This window comes from Drosophila serrata, unplaced genomic scaffold (genome assembly GCF_035046125.1).
Source record: "Drosophila serrata isolate PLE 108 unplaced genomic scaffold, ASM3504612v1 contig_217, whole genome shotgun sequence".
Classification (NCBI taxonomy): Eukaryota; Metazoa; Arthropoda; class Insecta; order Diptera; family Drosophilidae; genus Drosophila; species Drosophila serrata.
In genome coordinates, this window is record NW_028257115.1 from 2,162,961 (window position 1) to 2,183,272 (window position 20,312).

The 20,312-nt window shown below is 39.9% G+C and overlaps 3 protein-coding genes across 12 annotated transcripts; 2 read left to right on the forward strand and 1 right to left on the reverse strand.

Moving 5' to 3' along the window:
* Positions 1–2,719: 2,719 nt before the first annotated feature.
* Tmhs (Tetraspan membrane protein in hair cell stereocilia) lies at positions 2,720–10,227 on the reverse strand. Its single transcript, XM_020958820.2, has 6 exons — positions 10,009–10,227; positions 4,125–4,295; positions 3,922–4,055; positions 3,696–3,822; positions 3,341–3,583; positions 2,720–3,280 (listed from the first exon to the last, which is right to left on the reverse strand). The coding sequence occupies exons 2-6, from the start codon at positions 4,264–4,266 to the stop codon at positions 3,129–3,131; spliced, it is 798 nt and encodes a 265-aa protein (XP_020814479.1). The 5' UTR covers positions 4,267–4,295; positions 10,009–10,227; the 3' UTR covers positions 2,720–3,128.
* Positions 10,228–10,991: 764 nt separating this feature from the next.
* On the forward strand, positions 10,992–12,081 carry Aprt (adenine phosphoribosyltransferase). Its single transcript, XM_020958828.2, has 3 exons — positions 10,992–11,242; positions 11,383–11,620; positions 11,682–12,081. The coding sequence occupies exons 1-3, from the start codon at positions 11,151–11,153 to the stop codon at positions 11,895–11,897; spliced, it is 546 nt and encodes a 181-aa protein (XP_020814487.2). The 5' UTR covers positions 10,992–11,150; the 3' UTR covers positions 11,898–12,081.
* A 717-nt stretch (positions 12,082–12,798) lies between these two features.
* On the forward strand, positions 12,799–20,100 carry LOC110188894 (carbohydrate sulfotransferase 11). 10 transcript variants are annotated; one of them, XM_020958813.2, is made up of 9 exons: positions 12,831–13,195; positions 14,511–14,961; positions 18,043–18,249; positions 18,558–18,705; positions 18,794–18,860; positions 19,020–19,164; positions 19,243–19,398; positions 19,461–19,798; positions 19,858–20,100. In XM_020958813.2, the coding sequence occupies exons 2-9, from the start codon at positions 14,818–14,820 to the stop codon at positions 19,949–19,951; spliced, it is 1,299 nt and encodes a 432-aa protein (XP_020814472.2). In that variant the 5' UTR covers positions 12,831–13,195; positions 14,511–14,817; the 3' UTR covers positions 19,952–20,100. The 10 variants fall into 10 exon arrangements, with proteins under 10 accessions (XP_086685768.1, XP_020814472.2, XP_086685763.1 ...); XM_086829637.1 differs by having other exon boundaries at positions 13,100–13,199; XM_086829639.1 differs by having other exon boundaries at positions 13,158–13,536.
* Positions 20,101–20,312: the final 212 nt, after the last annotated feature.

Below are 20,312 nucleotides of genomic sequence, written 5' to 3' on the forward strand. Positions count from 1 at the left end.
AAAACTAGAGCTTTGGCCATTCTGTTCCTTGAAGTTTTTGTTGATTGACGCACTTTTGACATTTCCACAATTCCATACAGCAAAGAATTTTCCGCTTTTCCAGCGAAAGGCAATCCACACACGCACACGGGTCGTATGAGCAATAAATTATACACAACTTCCAGAAGAAGAAGGGAGGTTCTGGTTTTCTAGCCTCCTTTTGTTTCGGAAATATAAAAAACAGGCACAAGAAATATGATGTTTTGCAATGTTGCCCAGGCGGAGTTAGTTGGGGAAAAAGCAGAGGGAAATAAAAATGAAAAAGAAAATGAAACGTAGGAAAACGATTCAAAAGAATGAAATTTCATGGCAGGCAGGAGGCAAGCGGTACAAGTCGAGAGTCGTAAGAAAAGCGTTTTCATTTCATTTGGCAAAAATGTTTATACAAAACCAATTTTACAATTTTCGATTCAATTTCTGTTGCTGACATTTCACTTAAACGAAAACCTTAAAGGCGCAATTCATTTCTCCTCCATCTGCCTCTGCCTTTGTGTTACATGTAAAAGGGGGTTATGTTCCGCTCCTCCCCCAATTGCCTTCGGGAGGATTGTAACGATTTTCTGCGGCAAAGGGCGTGGCCCCGATATCATAGCCCTTTAATTGCCACACAAATTCCACGAATAAACCATGAAAAAGTTTGGTAATACTCTTCTAATTTCCCTCAACCACTTGGAAATCCATAAAATGGCGAGTGATAAACTAATATTCGCCGGCAACATATGCTGCCAAGGGCCTCATAAATGTATGCCACACATACTCATAGCCATCCTCCTAAAAGCCCAATATCCACCAATATGAAATGGCCGCCAAACCTCAAGGACAACAAAAGTTAAAAATTCGTTTATGGCGCACCATAAAATCGAATAAAAACAATTGGCACATCAAAATCCACAGAGAAATGCCAGAGATCTTCATTGCCATTTGCCATTGGGAAGGTTGGTGGAGGGTGGCTTGCCTTGGGTGATTTTCTGGGGGGAGAATGGATACGAAAGGCAGGAAAATCCTTGGGCACAAATCGGGGAAAACGCCCGGCCATATGTTGCAGGCGGCAAAAAGATGGCAAAAGAAATGGCTCAAGTAAATAAAAACAATCAAGGGAAGTGGACTCAAGCAACGTGAATTGAAAAATACTCTTAAAAATTAAATTATAAACGGAATTAATTTCTATAATTATTAGTCACAAATTGGCAACGCAGGGAAGGAGAAATTTCCTACGATATATATGTATTCTATATATATATATATATATATCATATAGCTGGCATAGGTACGATCGGAAAATGTTTTGAAAACATTTAATAACTTTTCCAGTTTTTAAACAAATTTTTTTAGCATCTAAATTAATGTAGTCATTTTTTATTATTTTCTAATTTTGGTTTTAATTTTATAAAGATCGAACGACTATATCATATAGCTGCCATAGGAACGATCGTTAAATGTAAACAAAAATGCAAAACTCCCTCTCTCTCTCTCTCTCTCCCTCTCAGTATGGCTATCCCTCCATGTGAATGTGTAGAGCCATCTCTTGCTCCCTACCTCTAGAGATAGCTCTTACTCTCCCACTCTCACTTTCTCTGTTCTCTTTCCACGGGGAGTATAAATAGAGGTGCATCTGCTGCGCTCCCCTCAGTCAGTCCGCGGCCGTCCCGCCGTTTACATCGATGGTGATAGGTGCAGTGATAGTGATTGGGATTACCCTTCGACCTCAACTACATCTTCTAAGCGATGCATTTGGACAACCGGAAAGCCTAATTAAAGAAGAAGAACACAACTCTAGACTGGAAGGAAGTAAACAATGACGAAGCAGGATAGCCATGTGTCCCCTACTGCGGTAAGTACTAACCATGACAATTATATTATCTATATACATAGATGCAATAGAAGTAATCAGGCCTATGTCTAGATTTAGCTGTGTGTATATTATCATTTCAATCAGTTTTTCACACATTTGTTAAACTGTTTTTCAGACTGGCTTTTATACATTTTGTTAGACCTTTCTTGTGAAAACTCTTTGACCCAAGTCCATTTAAAATGATTACTAACTAAATATTTCATTGCTTATTTTCAGACACCTAATTAATTAATTTAAAGTTCATAATAATTTCTATGAAACTGTTTACAAATTTGTGCACATACCAAAAGCCTACCCAGATTAATTCAACCCACATGGAGTAGAGTATTCCAAAACCAGAGAAGGGAACTCCAATGGCGGGGTTGACTGCTGCTGTCCCCCTGCTCCTTAAGACTGTCGAATCTGGGGCTCGATTTGCTCGGCGTCAGCTGGTTGGCCACTTAGGCCGCTGATGGAATTGCTTATGAATTATACAAGAATATTAAAACGTGCCCGGCTTGGCACGAATCTTGGTGCCCCAAGATATTTCAATTGCCGCCCCCTCAGTAAGGAGGAACGTAGAGGAAATCTTGGCCTCGCCGGGAATACATACTTTATTGGAAAAGTATGTGCCAAATGGTTATCGAAGCAGGGAAGAGGAGATTTTCGTCCAGACTTAGGCAAAAAACAAACAAATTGGGCGCTAAGTTGGCCGTTATAGGTTTTATTTGCGGGGCGGCAGCAATGGTCATAATTTGATTTTGGCCAGAAGTCCAGAAGTTGCTGACCTTGATGATGATGATGATGGCATAATTGAGGCAACCATTTGCGGTCGAAATAAACATGGAATTTATATGTTTAATATTTGTACATGTTTATTGTTTATGCGTATATAATTTACAGGCAGCAGAGAGCTCGAGATGCGCTCTGTGGCGTTTACTTAATCGAAGCATACATTCAGGCACGAGCTATTCACACGAAATGTTAACTTAATTGGTAAGATCCAAGCTTACAAGCTACGAATTGTGGCATTCAGTCGGGGCATAGTGGCATATACAAAATCATTCATTCACTCAAAGTCACTCTCACACACACACACAGTAAGTAGCTGCTGCTGAACCCGGTTAAAAGCTTTCCTCTTGGCCGACGACAACTTTTTGGCTAAAAGAATAACTCTGAGCCTAGCTCTCCACCCCGGTTGCTGGCGGCGCTAAGCTTGGTCGGTTGTTGTCCCGGCTATTCGAAGGCTTCTTTTCTCTCAGTGATAGCGAGAAAACTGCGATATACTATCCTCATTTGGGGGTGCCACCAGCAAAATGGGCTGCAAGTTCAAGCCAGTTATCCGGGGATTCGATTTCCTGGACCCCGCCAAGCTAATCGCATCCGTGAGATACGCATTATTGATTTCACCTAGGGATAATATAACCAGATATTAACTATATAATCCATTAAAATCCATATCGCACCCACCTTTGTATAGTGAATTCTGATAAATCGGATCCGGCTGGAGGCGCACGTGCCGCGTGGCCAAGATGAAGGCCAGAGTGGCCAAGACCACACCGTCTATGCAACCGATAATGGCCAACGGATAAGCCCAACGAATGCCGCACAATCCCAGCTCGAATCGATTGGCTTCCGGGCCGCAAATCTTACGGAAATCATCCGAGTTCCAACCAAAGGGAAACGCTGCACAGGCCACGATCATGCACAGAGCTGCAAAATAAATACAACAACAAAAATAATGTACAAATTGCAATAGAAAACACGAGAACGTGATGTTTTTGATACGCTAGATATAGAGCAATATATAGAGGTCGGCCCTCACCTGATATAATCTGCAGCCAGCCGCAAAGGTGGAAAACACGTGTTGACTTCATAAACAGTAAGCAGACCAAGAAAAAGATAGTCAACAAGGCCAGGGCAATGGCGCCCAGCATAAAGAATGTGGCCAACTACAACAAAATAAATAGAAAACAAAATATATTATATAAATCTATGCCATAAAAATGTAAATTACTAAATGTAATGAATTTCTTGAACGGTTCCCATACCTGAAACGAGAATGTGGGCACTGAAAAGATACTCTCCCAGCGACGGCGACAGTTGTCGAAGATCTCATCCCGCTGGCACTGCTGCCACAATCCCAAGCGACCGGCTCCATCGTTGTCCGGGTCCCCGATCCACTCTAGAAATGGTGAAAATCAGATCAGCTAAATGTTGGGCGAGCATGGATGGAGTAGTTGTCGCAACTCACCTGGCGTCACGAATGCCACGATGCCGATGATGGCATAGCAGATGGTGAAGATGGCCCACAGCACACCGATCGCTTTGGAGTTGCGGATGTACTTGGAGGCGTACAGATGCGTGGTGTCCACGTACTCGATCTTCGTTCCCATTTTTCTGGAGATGCTGCTGCTTTGTCTGCCTGCGAATGGAGTGGAGCGTGGTTGAGTGTTTAGCGACCAGCTTCGTGGGCATTAATTGGAAGACGGCACCGAAAGTAACCAAAGCAACGTCAACAATTGCGTTTTTGTCGGTCATAAATCGGTTTCTGAGCGCACTATTTTTAAGCTGATTAAATTGGCCAGCTTTTGGTTGGATGACCTCGCGGAAAAGTAATGAGCTTAAGTCATGAAACTGGGGCTTCACATTTATAAAACATCGATCTTGTATGGGAGAAATGAATAGAGGCGATACTTAATGGAATTTTAGTTTATTTTTTTATAACTTAATAGTTGAAACTTATTTTTAAATCTATTTTCTGGTGCTTGATTGGGATCATATTCAATTCACTGGAAATGTAGTCAATTTTTCTAAAATCGATACTGTGGCAATATTACGTATACGTTGACAATATTACGTATACGTAAAAGCAGTTAATGCATGGAAATAAGTTTTAGATATATATTTTATTTGATTTAAAGAGTTTTTTGGGATGTTATATCCACTCACATAAATGGACAAGTTTTTTGTTAAATTTGGAATCTGGAAATAAATTTCTAAAAATAAACATCAATATTCATAGACTTTTTTATATGTAAATTTTTTCGACAAATTCAAAGTTTAAAAATCTCGTAACTGAGTCAAAATTGTATTATTTTCAATTCGGAAAGCTTTCCTATGTTAGTTTTTATTCCATTTTTAAATCAGCATACTCAATTTAACTTTTAAAAAACATTGATTTTTTTCCAAATTTCGACAATTTTAACGATGTTAAAATTTTGAAAAAATTTCAAAAATTTATTTTTTCACTGGATATGCCTAGATTGATTCCGCAGTTCATGCTGATCAAGAATATATAGGATTTATAGGGTCGGAAACGACTTCTTCACTGCGTTTCAAGCTTCCGACTTTCCTGCAAGGGTATAAAAATCCGGAAACCTCCCATAAACTTTGTATATAAAATGGCATCGTAACATTCCGTATCATCGAACTCTGATGCAACTTATATGTCATATTATACTTTCCATCCATCTGCATGTGTCGTGTCCACTTAAAAACATTTTCAAATCATTAAAAAATGAGTTTTTATGAAGTTTTCCCCTTCACTTCAATCAAATTCAACTTCCAAAAAACACATTCGCATTTGCCAATTCAGCTGCGGATGATAATCGCAAAAAGGAGAGAGAGAAATAGTGATATAGCCGGGGGATATATTTTCGAATTTGCTTATGTAAAGCAGCAATTATCTAGCTAAAAGTTGCCTCACATCTGCCAATTATTCTATGTCAAAGGGAGAGAGAGTAAAGATCCCAAAAAGCGAATGAAATTATGCAAAATATTTTCGAGCAAATGCCTAATTTTAGCCATGATTCATCGTCATCAGCAGCCGCAAAAAAAAAAAACTGGCTTGGCGATCTACAAACTTGTTTGGTTTCGGTCAAAAATATATTAAGATAGCTACGAAAAATGTCTGCTGCCAAAATGCATTTTCATTAGCTTTGTCTCGGGGTTTTCCCAGCCTCGCTTCTGCTTTTATTTATCATATTTATTTTTATGAGGAAACCGGGGAAACTGTAACACAAAGTCGCCCCGCTCGTGAGAAGCAAAACAAAAGCGAACTCCACTTGGTCAAGATTGGTTCATTAAGGTGAATTAAACCCATGGCAAACAAAGAGAATAAGACTCAATTATGGGAGTCGGAGTCTGAGTCGAAGTCGAAGTTGGAGTTCGAGTCCAAGGCAAAAGCGGAATCGATTAACACAACAATGCTAACAACAAAAGAGAGAGTAGGTAAAGAAGAACAAACAAGTAAATAAATACATAAATACCTATTGTAATGTAAAAGCCCAACCCAGTAACATAAAAAAAATTATATATATATATAACTTTCCTGCCGGTTCGGCACGTGATAATATTAAACCGATCTCCGATGTGAGTCATCTGGAAAAGCGCAACACAGGCGAGCCGGAAAATCGAGTCTAGCCGGGGAAAATTGCAGTGGACAGCCAGTATATATAATTGTATTGGCCAGATGCAGACATACCGCAGACACTACAATATCTAATAATTTTCTGGTATCTCTCCGTTTGCATTTGCTGTGTGCTGTAATTTTGTGATTTGCTTGTTGGCTGGGCGTGCATTTACATTAACTGCATTGCTGCCTTCTGCGCCAGCCTTTTCCATTCGAAGATTCGAACGTGACCAAAAAGAAAGTGACCAGTGGAGAGCCTTCGTATGACGCAGCAAAATCAGCGGAGCTGGTCTCAGTCTTGGACTTGGGTTACATCCGCTCACCGGCCGGCGGCGAAGGCGACGACGGAGTATTCCAAACTTTTGACGAGTTTCACTTGCACGGTAAAGAAATATTGAAGAAACAAATCAATATTCAGGTGTACAGACAAAAAAATTATATGGAATTTCTTCTTATAAGTCGGGAGAAGCCTGGATATAATATTTTTCATTATTTATAATAACTAACAGCCCTCATCCTCTTTAAAATCATTTCCTAAAACCCTAATATCTCACCCATTTATATTTATTACAAGGTAACTTTTTCAGGTAACACAATATTAAATGATTTTACTTACAAAATATATATTTTAAAAATTAACATATAATCTCAATCAAGTTTTTACCACAGCTACTAATCCTATTATATTATTATTATATTATTGAATGAATAAAACCTCCGAAAATGTGTACCAATACATGATCATAATCTCAACATATTAACCTTCATTTTGTATACTATTTATGTGTTTTGTGTACAAAACTTAATACGAAATCAAGAATTAGTAAAGCCCCGCTATGAATTTAACCAATTTTGAAAAATCAAGTCAAGTTCATAAAATATTAAATAAATTTAACAAGAAAATAAATGATGAATTAAGAATTTACATATATAATAACAATGTTGGTATCTTGTTGGGTATTATTGTCAGACAAATAAGGTCAGACTGACCCTCATTATGGGTAAAAATCTTTTGTTTTTTCGGTGCATAACAATAAATACACGAAAATCAAGTTGAAATTAACGGCTTTGGGTGAGTTGCAGCAGTCTCAGCACATTTTTTAGCTGAGACTGCACATACTACTCGTGTGTGTGAGCTGGGAAATAAGGTCAGTTGGGTAATGGCAATACCTTAAACGTGGCGAGCGGCTAACTGAAAAGTGCCACTGCAGTTGCAATTGCCGGTTGCAGTTGCGAAAACTGCAATTCGAACGGAAGAGGAGAGGAAGCTTTCTTTTCATCGCCCCAATGCCGGCATTGGTCATCACATCATCTCTCCCTGGGCTTCTGTCAGATGACTTTCTACTACGAATAAACATAAATTTCACATTAGACACAGCCGGGCAGACACCTCACCTCAGGTGAGTACGAGTAGCCGTGTCTGCAGCGGCTTTTGGCTTTGAAAATAAACGGGGTACCCTCACCCCAACCGAATTGGCCACGCACTTGCAATTAATTTTCACATTTTCAGCTTTTCTTCAGCTTTTCCCCTTTGCAGCTTGACGCCGCTAATTATGGCTAAGCGGGGGAAAAGCTTTCATTGTTCCGCTTGGCGATCAGGGAAGTCCATCTATACACATAAGACTGCTCTTGTAACTAGCTTGTTATGGTTTGTTTTTAGCCAACAATGTGGAACCTAAAACATGTTCAAGACGAGACGAGCCACACACATAGAGAAAAACTTGAAAAAACCCTAACGATTTGTAATTGATTTTATAAAAGAATTTATAATAAAATTGATGATTTAAGATTAGCAAGATCAGTTAGTGGAAATTCCTTCGAATATACCTATACTTTCAGAGTTTAAATGCCTCATAATTTTGCTCTCTGTAATAAACAACACCTTGTTGGTTGCTAAATTTTTAGCCAGCACCATGGAAACTGGTTCCTACATTTCAGAATTATGCGGAAATGGCTTTAAAAGTGGCTCCGGTTCCATGTTTTTTGTATTTCGGAATTTTTTTTCTCGCCTTTTTCACCTTTGCCCATTTCTTTTTGGGTCCCCTATACCCCGTTTTATAAACATTTTTCTCCTTTTCTTGTTGTTTGTTTCTTCCATCGTTTCTGCATATATTTTGACGATTTCTTTTTTTGTCCCGAAGAATTACCGGCAACGCTTTTTTTGCGGTCATTTATTCAGTGTATTGACAGGCCTTTACAGCTGCTGCTATCCATCTTGGGAAGACGTCTCTGTTTTCGGTATTTTATATTTGTTTATTTTTTTTGCGAAAGTCGGAGGCAGCCATATATCCACACGGCCCCTTTGAAGAGAGGCTTTAGGCCCCATCCAATCGCATCCGATTCGAGCTGGTCCGCTCACTCACTTTGGCGGGTAGGAATGTGTCTCGGTTTTCCTACGTTTTTTTATTAGATCACGATTTGGATGTTAGCAAACATTCGCGCATACCAAGAGCCAGCACCATGAACAGGGCCCACAATGGGGGTCTCTACACATAATAGTAACTCAAACCGAGAGATTCTTCACTCGGCTTTGGGCCACGAACGCCAGGAGCGGCTTCGAGTGTTCCCAAAATAGGTTCTTTTGGGCTCTTTAAGTAAGCTAGAAAATGTTATCCATTTAATAAAATCGTAAATAAAATATATATAGTAATACTCTTTTCATATCTTAAGGCTAAAGAGCATTAAACTTCTTAAGTCCTTCTCCTCCCTTCTGTTTATCTTTACAAATTTGAGTTAAATATTTAAAATAGCTGAAGCCATCCTCTAAAACCATTGCTAAATTTCCCTTTTTTTTCCTACTGGTTTTTCCATAGCGCCCTATATTCATGCCCTTCACCGCGAAGGCCGCCACTGCGCAGCCGCAAAAGTTTCAGCCAAGATGCTCGTTTGCCTCAAAAAAAAGGTAAAAACAAAACCAACAGAAAAACAAAAAAAAAACTGTGCTCTTTCTGGTTTTTCACGTTACTCGGGCGCACAGCAGTTGTTGTTGCAGTTGCTGTTGCAGTTGCAGCAGTTGTTGCTGCAGTTGTTGCCGCCATCAATACGCACGTCTTCACATTACCAAGATATATGAGTGTATGTGTTGCACACACCGAAAGAAATACGTAAAATAATAGTTGAAATTTCAAAATTTAATGCCAGATTGTAAATATCGATTGCATCTTTTCAGGATATATAAAATCGGTTCTTTTTAAAAAATTATTTGAACCTTCTTTAATAATTAGGGAAATTTATTCCAACCTTCCGTTGAGTAACATATATTTCCCTCATAAAAAGAACTCTATTAAAACCCTAGTAATTTTTTTAGTAATTCAGTATTTATATTATATTATTTATCACATATCCTTGGTTTATCCCTAAAATAAAAAGGGTATTTGACTTAAAGTTTCTTATTCCCAGTGTAACCTCGTATGTGTATGAGAATGTGAATGTTTTCTGCACTCTTTGCCATATTGTTGCTGTTGTGTCTAATGTTGTATATATTCCTCTATTTTTTTTGTAGGTTTTCACGTTTTTATGTTTGCTTGAACTTTGTTGCTAGTTTTTAAGTTATTTGTTGTTGTGAATGCAATATTGTTGCTTTGGTTGTTGTATGTCGTTATCCGACTTTTGCAAAATGGCAAAGAAAAACGGGGCGCAGTTTTGTCGGTTGGCTGACATTTACTTTTGCCGTTAAGATCGCGCTTAATTTGAGGATTTTGCAAACTCTTGCTTTTCTGCTTACGTTGATCGAGAACTGGTTTCGGCTTTAACTTGGCTTTATGGGTGACGATTATTGTTGTTATTTAAATATATATCTTGTAGCTATTGTCGCGCGTGGTTCGCCGTTCGCGATCTGGCATTAATTATTGAAAAAGTCGCGGGCTGAGAATTCGATCCGTTTCAAGAAACCGCACTAAGACTTGGCTCAACCGTTCCGTACGGCGCTGAAAGACGAACTGAATATTTCGCTGGCTTGAAGCGTTAAAGATACACAGACACACAGATACTCACACTCACGCACACCTTTACCTACCTGTATCTCACCTGTGTTTCCGAGAGAGCCCTGGAGAGAGTTCCCTCGATCAACAAGCCGCCTTCGATAAGTGCAGCGAAAATTGTTTGCATTTCTTTTCAATCATTTTGCCTCATCAGCTGGCTCGGCTTATGGATAATGCAGCCATGAATGTCTTTCCCTCGAAGAATGGCAGAGATTTCTCCTCCACTTATCTTTTGGTCAAGAAGGAGATAGTTCACAGAGGCAACGGGGGAGGTTTTCCACGCTGCCAGCTACCTGCAGGATGTTTGTGAATTCCAGGGACTGCTTTCTTTGTGCAAGAAAATGCCTAGACAAACATTTGGTCAGAAAAACCCAGGAAACGTGATTAAAATTAAGAGATAAGTATGGTAAATATAATATCACAAGAATATTTAAAAAATTTGTATTGTCTTAAATTCGATTGAAATTTGTATCTTAAAGTATATAATATTATTATTCATTACTTGTTATTTTCTGTTTGTCAATGCGATTTTCAAACTCTAAACTCTATAACCAAGTTCTGCCTTTATTAAATATTTATATACTCCCAAACCAATTAATTAATTTCATTATTCTTCATAAGATAAAAGATACCGTTTTATTATATTGTTGAGTTTTTTATTTCCACCTAAATTTTAAAAAGCCCGCCTCGCCGAACTCAACACGAGAATTAATCGAACAATGTATCTCCCATCCGCAGCAACCACCTAACCCTGATAGCAGCTGAGCTATCAGCTGTTCCCACTCACCCAATTCGGCACGCACTCACGTAGTATTCGAATCTATAGACCTTTCTGTAAAAATTCCCTTAAAATTAATTAGATATACAAACAAATATACCCGGAAAGATGAGCGAAATCAGTACCTCTGAAAAACTGGACTACGTGAAATCCAAGATTGGCAAATATCCAGACTTTCCAAAGGCAGGCATAGTGTTCCGGTGAGTTCACATCGTACTGCGACGAGGTTATCTGTGATTGGGGCACAAATGATTGTTCCACCAATTATATTTACACACTCGCCAGTAATCGAGCTCTTTATCAAGGTTGTTAATGTGTAGAGCCCTCTGTTTTCATGTAGCGACATTTTCGGAGCCCTCACCGATGCCAAGGCCTGTGCTTATCTGAGGGATTTGCTGGTGGCACACATCAGGCAAAGCTCTCCCGAGGCTGAGATAATTGTGGGCCTGGACTCTAGGGGCTTTCTCTTCAACCTACTAATCGCCACCGAACTGGGAGTGGGATGTGCCCCTATCCGGAAGAAGGGCAAGCTGGCGGGCGAGGTGGTTTCCGTGGAATACAAGCTGGAGTACGGTAGTGTAAGTATAAGTAGTAGACTATATTTTGCAAAATAATTAAATACCTTTTGTTATTTTCCAGGACACCTTTGAGATTCAGCGTTCCGCTATTCGGCCCGGACAGAAGGTGGTCATTGTGGATGATCTCCTCGCCACCGGTGGTTCCCTGGTGGCTGCATCCGAGCTAATCCGCAAAGTGGGTGGCATTATCGTCGAGAGTCTGGTGGTTATGGAGCTCGTAGACCTGGAGGGTCGCAAAAGACTGGATGGAAAAGTGCATTCCCTGATACAGTACTGAGGGTTAATCAAAATGTGGCAAAAGGCCCTCGACATTTGCATTTACCTGTTACCTCTCAACGCAACTTTTCATTTAGTGAATTTGTATACCAAATGTAAAATGTTAACATTTTGTAAATCAGAAATTTATTTTTATAAATCAATATATTTGAATTTAATAACAGAATCTGAAGTTAAACAAGTAATCACATTACGTATTGAAGAATTCATATTGGAAGTGCACCGAAATTATGCAAGATATTAATTGAGCTGATCGAAAACACCATTTTGCAAGAGTTTTTTAGCAAACGAATTAGAATATAAATTAAAATCGAGCTGAACTTAAATATTGTTAAGCTCTAACTCTTCCACTGCTTAAGAAAATTTCCCTGGAGAAGTGATCTCCAGAAACACTTTTAAACTGCACACCGTAGAAGTGTTCTCACTGCCCAAAAGAGTTTTACCGGAAAACGGAAAGAGCGACCGCATAAGTGTTCCCACTGCTAAAAATCCTTTTCCGTTAACAGTGGTCTTTATGCACATATTCCTAATCAAACTGGAGAGCCAACGCATAGGTGTTCCCATCAAATAAATAAAATAAATTTTGATACATTCAAAATATGTATTAAAGTTTGAAAAATTAATCTTTATACTTTATAAATGAAATCGTAATACTTTAAGAAAACTAAACGGATCAAGACTGGTCCTTAAAGTATGCAAGATATATTTTTTTTAAAGCTACTCGATTTTGTTTTCACATTTTAAAAACGCGGTCTTGGGTAAGATCAGATCTAAAATTGATAAAGATTTAAATTTAGAGAATATATATAGTTTATTTTTCTCTGTATATAGGAAGCCTGCCGCATCCTAAACTCTCACTGCGCACCTGCACTCTCTGAATCATTGTTGCTCTCTTTGTAACTCTCTCTCTTTCCTCAAGCTACTACCGTTACCGGCTCTTTCGCTCAGCAATAAACAAAAATTGTTGTGCTGCCCGCCCGCCCCCGCGATAAACAAATCAGATGTGGAAACAGCAACAAAAGCAACCCCCAGAAGACGAAAAACAAAAAATAAAAAATAAGAAAAAGAAAACGCACAGGTAAACAAATGGCAAGCAAAGCTGACGGGGAAGAGTTGTGGAATCAAGGATTAAGGGAGCTGAAGGAGGAATCGCATGCGCTGGCAAAAAGCTGGCAAAGGCAATGGAAAACGAAACGGAAAAGTGCCTGTGCTGTGCTGTGCTGCCAGCGACGCGGCCTGTGCTCATTTCGCATTTGATTTCATTCGTGAAATGTGCGTTGTGCGGTGATGACGCTAACGGTTGGTTTGTGTTTTGTGTGTTGTGTTTTTGTTTGGTGTCCTCTCTGTGTTGTGTCTCTCTTCGCCCCCTTCTTGGGGCAGAAAAAAAATCAAAATTATTAAAAGCACGCCTGGCGAATTAATATTGATTGTGCGATTTTCTTCAACTGGCAAACAATTGAATATTTAAATAGCAACAAATATACAAAAAAAAGACCTGCCCTCTATTAATGGAGGCTCATCTCGGCACCGTGTTTGTTGTTGTTTATTGTTGTGAAAATAAAGAGGAGGCGGAGAGAGAGAGGAACGAAGAGGAGGCAGTAGAAGGCAAAGCAATTGACAGCACGTTACGTATACGCCTCGTACGCCCCGCATTTATAGTGGCATTTTGTTTGCCAAGTTTTTTGCATTTCTGTGTGTTTGTGTGCATAAAATAATTATTAAAAACCGAAACCTATAAAAAGAAAAGTGAAAATTACCCAAGTTTAGTCTGCAAATATGTTGTAAAACGACATAAAACTATAGAAATTAAAGCAATTATCTAAAAGTGAAAAGGTCAATTAAAAATTTAAATTAAATTGACAAAAAACAGTGCTATAAATGCTAAAAAAATTAAAATATGTTAAAGTTTAATTTACATACATTTAAACAAATAAATTTGGGCCAAGGCCAAGTAAATAGTTTGTTTAAAAATATATAAACTTAAAAACAAAATTTTTATTGAAAATCAAGCCTGTGAGCATGCATATAAAATAAATAAAATTTAAAATGATCAGCAAAATCAACATAAATGTATAAATAAACAAAGTCAACAGCTTGCTAAAAGTGAAACTGGGAAACATAAACAGATAAAAAGCACAGCTGATTAAGATAAATAAGGGGTGAAAATGTGAGAAAAATGTAAATAAGGCAAAGACAAAAGTATGCAAAAGTGAAAATAAACCTGCGAAAATAAATAAGGGCTGTTTTTCCAGCCGACACAACTCCAGCCTCAACACACGTTGCACTGCGAATATAATGGAGTTTGAAGAGCGGAGAAAATCAATAAACGACTTCCTTTTTGTTTTATTTTGCCTTGGCCTCACTTGCAACAAAAGCACACCCCCGATGAATCAAAAACAAAAGGGGGAAAAACAGGGGAACAAAAGCGGAAGCGAATCAATTGTTTGGCCCGAAATATCGAGCAGTGGCACAATTATTGTTTTATGGTCGAAAGCCACTCCACCATAAAGCAAAAAACTGTCATTCTCCTCAAACTCACTCGATATATTTTTGGTTTCCGCTCTTGTTTTTTTCCTTTCGTTTCTGATTTTATGTTTTTTTTTTTTTTGTGAAGAACATTTAGCACAGCAAACTAAATTTAGAAAGCACAACGTGGACGCCGACGATGAGCAGCACCACTTACAAAATCTGTCGCCAACTGCAGGCAAAGTTTGCGGCCGCGTAGCAAGCACCAGCAGGAAATGTCCCACGAATATCAATAGCAGATATACACGCTATATCTAAAAAAAAAAGAAAAAAAAAATCAATCCAAACCAAATCCGGCAACCACTGCAATCCACTCCAATCCGGAAACGAGGAGCGGATAGAGAGGTCCAGGTCCAGGCCCCCATCAGTTCCTATGCAGCAAGCATCGAGTTTAAATGAAATTGAGCAAGAGCCTGGCAAACTGTCGCGCCATCCGGCGATATTTGCTCATCTTCACGGTCGTCTCCCTGCTCCTGCTGCCCCTGTCCTTGGTCTACCTGGTGTGGAACGAGCAGCTGCAGAAGATCCGAGGATTCGAGGTGAGTCCAACATTAGTGGGTGGTGGTCGATGGTGGGAGTAGCATGTTTGGGGTTTTGGTAGTTTCGTGTAGCCCTTTGAGGGTCCGGCGCAAACATTTGCTGGACAAATCGCTTGTGCAGAGTACACAGAGAAAAAATAGATATATAATTTAATTATAAAGAATACTTTATAAGCAACACCAAAACCGGCCAGTCGAGATTTATGGGATACCTCTAAATTTTAATTGCTTTTTTTTCTTTCTAATGGTTGCTGAAATGCTTAATTACTTCACATCAATATTGAGTGTTAATTAATGTCTTTTAAATGATAAAACCGGCTTAGAAATTCAACTGTTTGTTTTTTCTCTGTGTACCCTTAGCTGTAGATATACATGTATATACTTATACACTCGCTTGTAGTTGCCGCCCCGCCTGCCCAGCCTGCCTCGCCCACCCCTTCATCGCCTGACAACAAACAAATTGCAGGCCATCGATTGCCTGACTCAGTTTCAGGCCATCAAAAACAAAAAAATACAAAAGAAACAGAGGAAACCGAAAAACGATACAGAAAATCAAGAATAAAAAAAACCAATTAGAAGTAATTACCCTAAAAATGCATAGCCAATCGAGTGATCTGTGGAAAATCAAGAAACTTATCAGCTAAATAATAATGCTCTCTCTGATTCTATAAACAAATTCTATAAACATGTGAAGGGCATTCGAGGCTGAGAATAACTTACACACAAATTAGCAGGCCAATCGCAGCGATCGCTATAAATACACGATAAATAGCTGGAATTGAAAGCATCTTCATGTTGTTGTTTACTTATCAGAGCTGTTAGAGATTTTAGCATATATCTTAGCATTCCTTTTTTGTTTCGCCTCTAGCACTTGCACAAACATTTTTATCGCCTTAATTCTCACCTGGGGAACTGGGAACTGGACTGCGCTTTTTGAACGGGCTTTAAAGCATTAAGCATCGCGCCCGATTGGGTGTAAATTAATTCGAAATTAGCTGTTGCCTCTTATCGCCTATTTGTGCATTAAATTGAGCAAATGTCGAATAAAGACGGAATATTCCAAGCGTCAGAGCAATTACACGAAACACACACACGCACCTACGGCTTGGACTTCGGGGTGCGGAAAACGTTTCGGTCTTGGCTTATAATCACATAAGCTGGACGGCCGCCCACCGGACACGCCCAGTTTTGGCCCGGACAACCCTTTTGGCATGGCCTAAGCCGATTACACAGGGGAAAAAATCAAAGTGTTTAAATAACAGAACGCAAAACTAAATCGATTGGTTTCCAAATTTAATGGTATCCAAAGGAATATAATTTTAGTCAGAAGCTGGTAAATATGTGAAGGAGTCATTTCCGACCCTATAAATCATATATATTCTTGATCAGCATCAACAGCCGAGTCTTTCTGGGCATGTAGGAAAGAAACAAAAAATTTTGTAATTTTTTCAACATATTATAAGGGGTTACATCGTTAAAATTTTCAAAAATTGGCAAAAAATTTAAATTTTTTAACAATTAAATTGAGTATGCAAATTTGTTAACCTGTTAAAAACTAACATAGAACAGCTTTCCGAATCAAAATGAATGCCTTTTTGGCTTAGTTATGAAAGATTTCCTATTAAATTTTATAATAAGTTAGAATTGCAAACCCAATGGGTATATTATCTTCAGCTTCCCCGAAGTTATTTCTATCTTGCTTAAGATGACTTTAAACATTTAAAAGCTAACTTTTGGTCATATTTTAACAGACTTTGTTGCAGTGTAAGCCAAGGATCATTAAAGAATGTCAGATTCCTTTAACGTATGCCATTGCTAGAATTTCTTTAACAGTATCCAAAGTCGTATTATTTTCTCTGTGTAATTACCGCTTGCAATGCTTTGGTTGCGTGGTCGGCCGAGACTCTGGGGCGCCCGCCCTATTCGCAGTCGGCCTTGGCCAAATGGCTTGCAAAAAAGGCAAAAGTTTCGCACAAATTACACTTAATTGCGTGTGGCATCATGAAAATGTAATCAAGGGGGCTAAAATCGATCGATTCCTGGATGGGGCGCCTAGACCACACTAACATACTCATTCTGGCCCACTGATAATTTGCATAACATTAGCCAAAATGACAAATGCTAAGGCAGACGCCCAACATGAAAAAATAATGAAAGCACATGAAAACACGCATACGCCGCGTTGGCTCCCAACTAAGCTGTTGTATTTTCCTTGCTTCGTCTGGCACACACGCATAATTAGGCAAGGCTTCTGACACTCACACTCCCCCAAGAAAAATAACACACAGGTCACGCCCCCTGTGCATTCGTATAACCTCCCAAAAGAGCCCACAAATTCCAACATCCGACAGTCCCCAGGCATTCCGCACAGTTCACGTCATGTTCATAGCGCCACTTTAGCTTAAAATGACAAAGGATGAATTTTCTATACCCTTACATGGACCTTTGACTTAATTTAATTGGATCAAATTAAAATAAAATTGCATAGAAAGGTAATCAATGATGTCTTCCCTTTAAACTTAATACTTCATTCCAAGGAAATGTAAATACACTAAATTGAAGACAAGCCATTTAGCTCAAAGCTCCAAAAATAATGTAGAGCCTCCCTAAAACATGTACTATATAGTATCGCATTCCTTATTCAGCCCCAGACGTCCAGCAATGACCATTAATCAATCTTATCCGAACCATGCATTCATGTAGCAGAGACTTGTATCCGCCCCATGCCCCATAGTGAAAGTCCCCGCCCCTCGAAGGGTATGTAAATACATATAGCGTATATAGTATATGGTACTATTTCTGGGGAGCGAGGCGTACGCGAGTCAAATGCAAAGTGCTGCCATGATGACGCCAACTTATCCGTGGAGCCACTTGATTCATGCTGCGATTCCCCGGATGGCAGTTGACACTGGCGTCTGGCGGTTTTAATTGGGGTTGGAGATTGAGATTGAGATTGCGACCTTGACAGACCGCTTGTAAATTACGCATACGCCACGTCATCTCTGCCTATTAACCCAAAAATAGTTACGAGCTAAAGAAAAACCTACAACCCAAACATCCAAAATGCAACTGATTTTTTAGGCTTTTAATGTGCAGCAGCAGCCGCCGCAGCAGCAGCAGCAGCAGTTACATCCGCAGCAGGGGCAGCAACAGGAGCAGCAGCAACATGGCCAGCTTCCGTATCCGGTGGTCCGGTATCCGGTGCTGCTGCTAAACAAGAACAAGAACAAGGATCTCACCGTGGTGGCAACGGGCAAGACTAAGAACAAGTGGCGCTATGTCGATAAAGTAAATATGTAACCCACACAACCACCACACACAGCACACGCAACACCACCACCACCACCACCAACACAAACACCCAACACCAAAAACACTTAAACTCACAGGCTCGTATAATTAATGATGTAAACAAAGCAGACAAAGCTAAAATAAAATTCAGAGAAGCCAAAGTTGATTGGCAGGCATTTGGGCACGGCATTCGATTCGATTCCCACTCCCATATTTCGACTCCTCCATCATTTCCATCAAGCATGTGGACCTTGCTGCGGCTTTTCCGTTGTGGCTAAACTTTCTGTATGTTTGTCCATCGACAGGACAGCAACCAGACGCTCCTGCCTCTCATTCCCGAGTATGCCGTGCAGACGCTTTCGCCGCAGGAAATGCTTCAGGTGGAGCAACGGATGGACCAGCGAAGGGAGCGGCTGAGGGACAAGTGCTCCGCCTACGGCCTGGACGTCCTAGGTGAGTAACGAAGCTCCAACGTCCGACGCGAATACCATGGCACACTTTCTAAGCTCCTCACTGAATCCCACGTCCATCTTGCTTACAGGTCACGACTCGTGGCACACCCCGAATACGTGGGAATTTCTGGTCAACAAAAAGTATCACATTATATGGTGGGTGCGGAATTTATTCACAGTTCTGTTAGCCTTTAGACACTATAAGGTGCCTAAGAATAAGCTTTGAATTAGTCTTTTTCCAGCTATTTTTAAAGCATATTATTAGGCTATTTTCCGATCAATATTTCATAAATATTTATTCTATTTGTGATGTAGGTGCAATGTCTTTAAGGCAGCCTCCTCATCCTGGATGTTCAACTTTAATGTCCTGGCCGGCTATTCACCCAGCTATTTGCGAAAAACCAAAAAGATTCTCCTCAATCTGGCCAGGGAGCGCTATCCCCGTGTGACCCTCGACGAGGTTGGTGTGCCAACGGATTGCTTGCCCCAAGCGTATTGAATTACTATTTATTATTTGACTTTCCCTCTCCCCTGATAGCTGCGTGAGGCGCAGAATTACTCGCTGACCTTTATCATAGCACGCGACCCCTTCGAACGGCTGTTGAGCGCCTATCGGGACAAGATGGTGTTCGCCCTGCCCTACTCCTTCCACGATAAGTTGGGACGCAGCATTGTGCGTAATTATCGCAAGAAGGTAATACATGTAACGGTCTATTTGGATTTAATTCTTATTTCTTAATTTCTCTCAACACCCAGCCAGCGTTGGCCACCCGTGCGGCCAACGCAAAGTTCCCCTCGTTCCCTGAGTTTGTCCATTGGCTGCTCGACCAGGTGAAGCGGGGCAGCTTCATCGACATGCACTTCGTGTCGGCCACCTCCTTCTGCACGCCCTGTCTCATCCGGTTCGACATGATACTGAAGTTCGAGTCGCTGGCGGAGGATCAATTATATCTAATCGAAAAGACTGGCCTGAAGCGGGTGATAGCGCCCGTGTGGCGCAACATGGGCAAGGGCCGCAAGACGCACGAGCTCCAGCAGCAGTTCTACGCGCAGCTGACGCGCCAAGAGATGCTGGAGCTCTACGAGTATTACAAGTAAAAAGCAATTAAATACTTTCTGTAATGTTATTTTTAAACCTTTTGATCCTGGACAGATACGACTTTGAGCTATTTGACTACGACATCCAGGAGTATCTGCAGGTGGCCCGGCCGGACGTGGCCGATAGTCCGGCGAGCACAAAGAATTAGGTCCGGCTATGAATATTAGACTTTGCTAATTAGAAAATACCAATGAATCAAGTTCAACGAACTCACATATTAGCCGTCACAGTACGTAATTGCAAATGTTGATAATACTGAAGGAAAACAATAATAAACTTAACTACATTTAAATGAAACGTTCTTCCATCTTTGTTTTTATACCTTGTTAAACAATAAAATTCATTTTTGCTGAAGGGTATTTTAGAGTTCAGTCCTTACTTTTACTGGACCTAGTTTTTGACAATATTTTCGTTGGCACTTTTTTAGTAAATGCCAATTCAATTAATCTGATAACCCATACCAATACCAATAACAATATTATTGGTATATTTATGGTAAAGATTTATCA

Excerpts from the sequence above, each read along its gene's own strand:
- Tmhs (XM_020958820.2), bottom strand. The coding sequence starts at position 4,266 with ATGGGAACGAAGATCGAGTACGTGGACACCACGCATCTGTACGCCTCC. Across the intron at positions 4,056-4,124 it reads CGTGGCATTCGTGACGCCAG|AGTGGATCGGGGACCCGGAC; the intron begins GTGAGTTGCGAC and ends CACCATTTCTAG. Across the intron at positions 3,281-3,340 it reads TCAGAATTCACTATACAAAG|GTGAAATCAATAATGCGTAT; the intron begins GTGGGTGCGATA and ends TATTATCCCTAG.
- Aprt (XM_020958828.2), top strand. The coding sequence starts at position 11,151 with ATGAGCGAAATCAGTACCTCTGAAAAACTGGACTACGTGAAATCCAAG. Across the intron at positions 11,243-11,382 it reads AAGGCAGGCATAGTGTTCCG|CGACATTTTCGGAGCCCTCA; the intron begins GTGAGTTCACAT and ends GTTTTCATGTAG. Across the intron at positions 11,621-11,681 it reads ACAAGCTGGAGTACGGTAGT|GACACCTTTGAGATTCAGCG; the intron begins GTAAGTATAAGT and ends GTTATTTTCCAG.
- LOC110188894 (XM_020958813.2), top strand. The coding sequence starts at position 14,818 with ATGAAATTGAGCAAGAGCCTGGCAAACTGTCGCGCCATCCGGCGATAT. Across the intron at positions 14,962-18,042 it reads AGAAGATCCGAGGATTCGAG|GCTTTTAATGTGCAGCAGCA; the intron begins GTGAGTCCAACA and ends CTGATTTTTTAG. Across the intron at positions 19,799-19,857 it reads GAGCTCTACGAGTATTACAA|ATACGACTTTGAGCTATTTG; the intron begins GTAAAAAGCAAT and ends GATCCTGGACAG.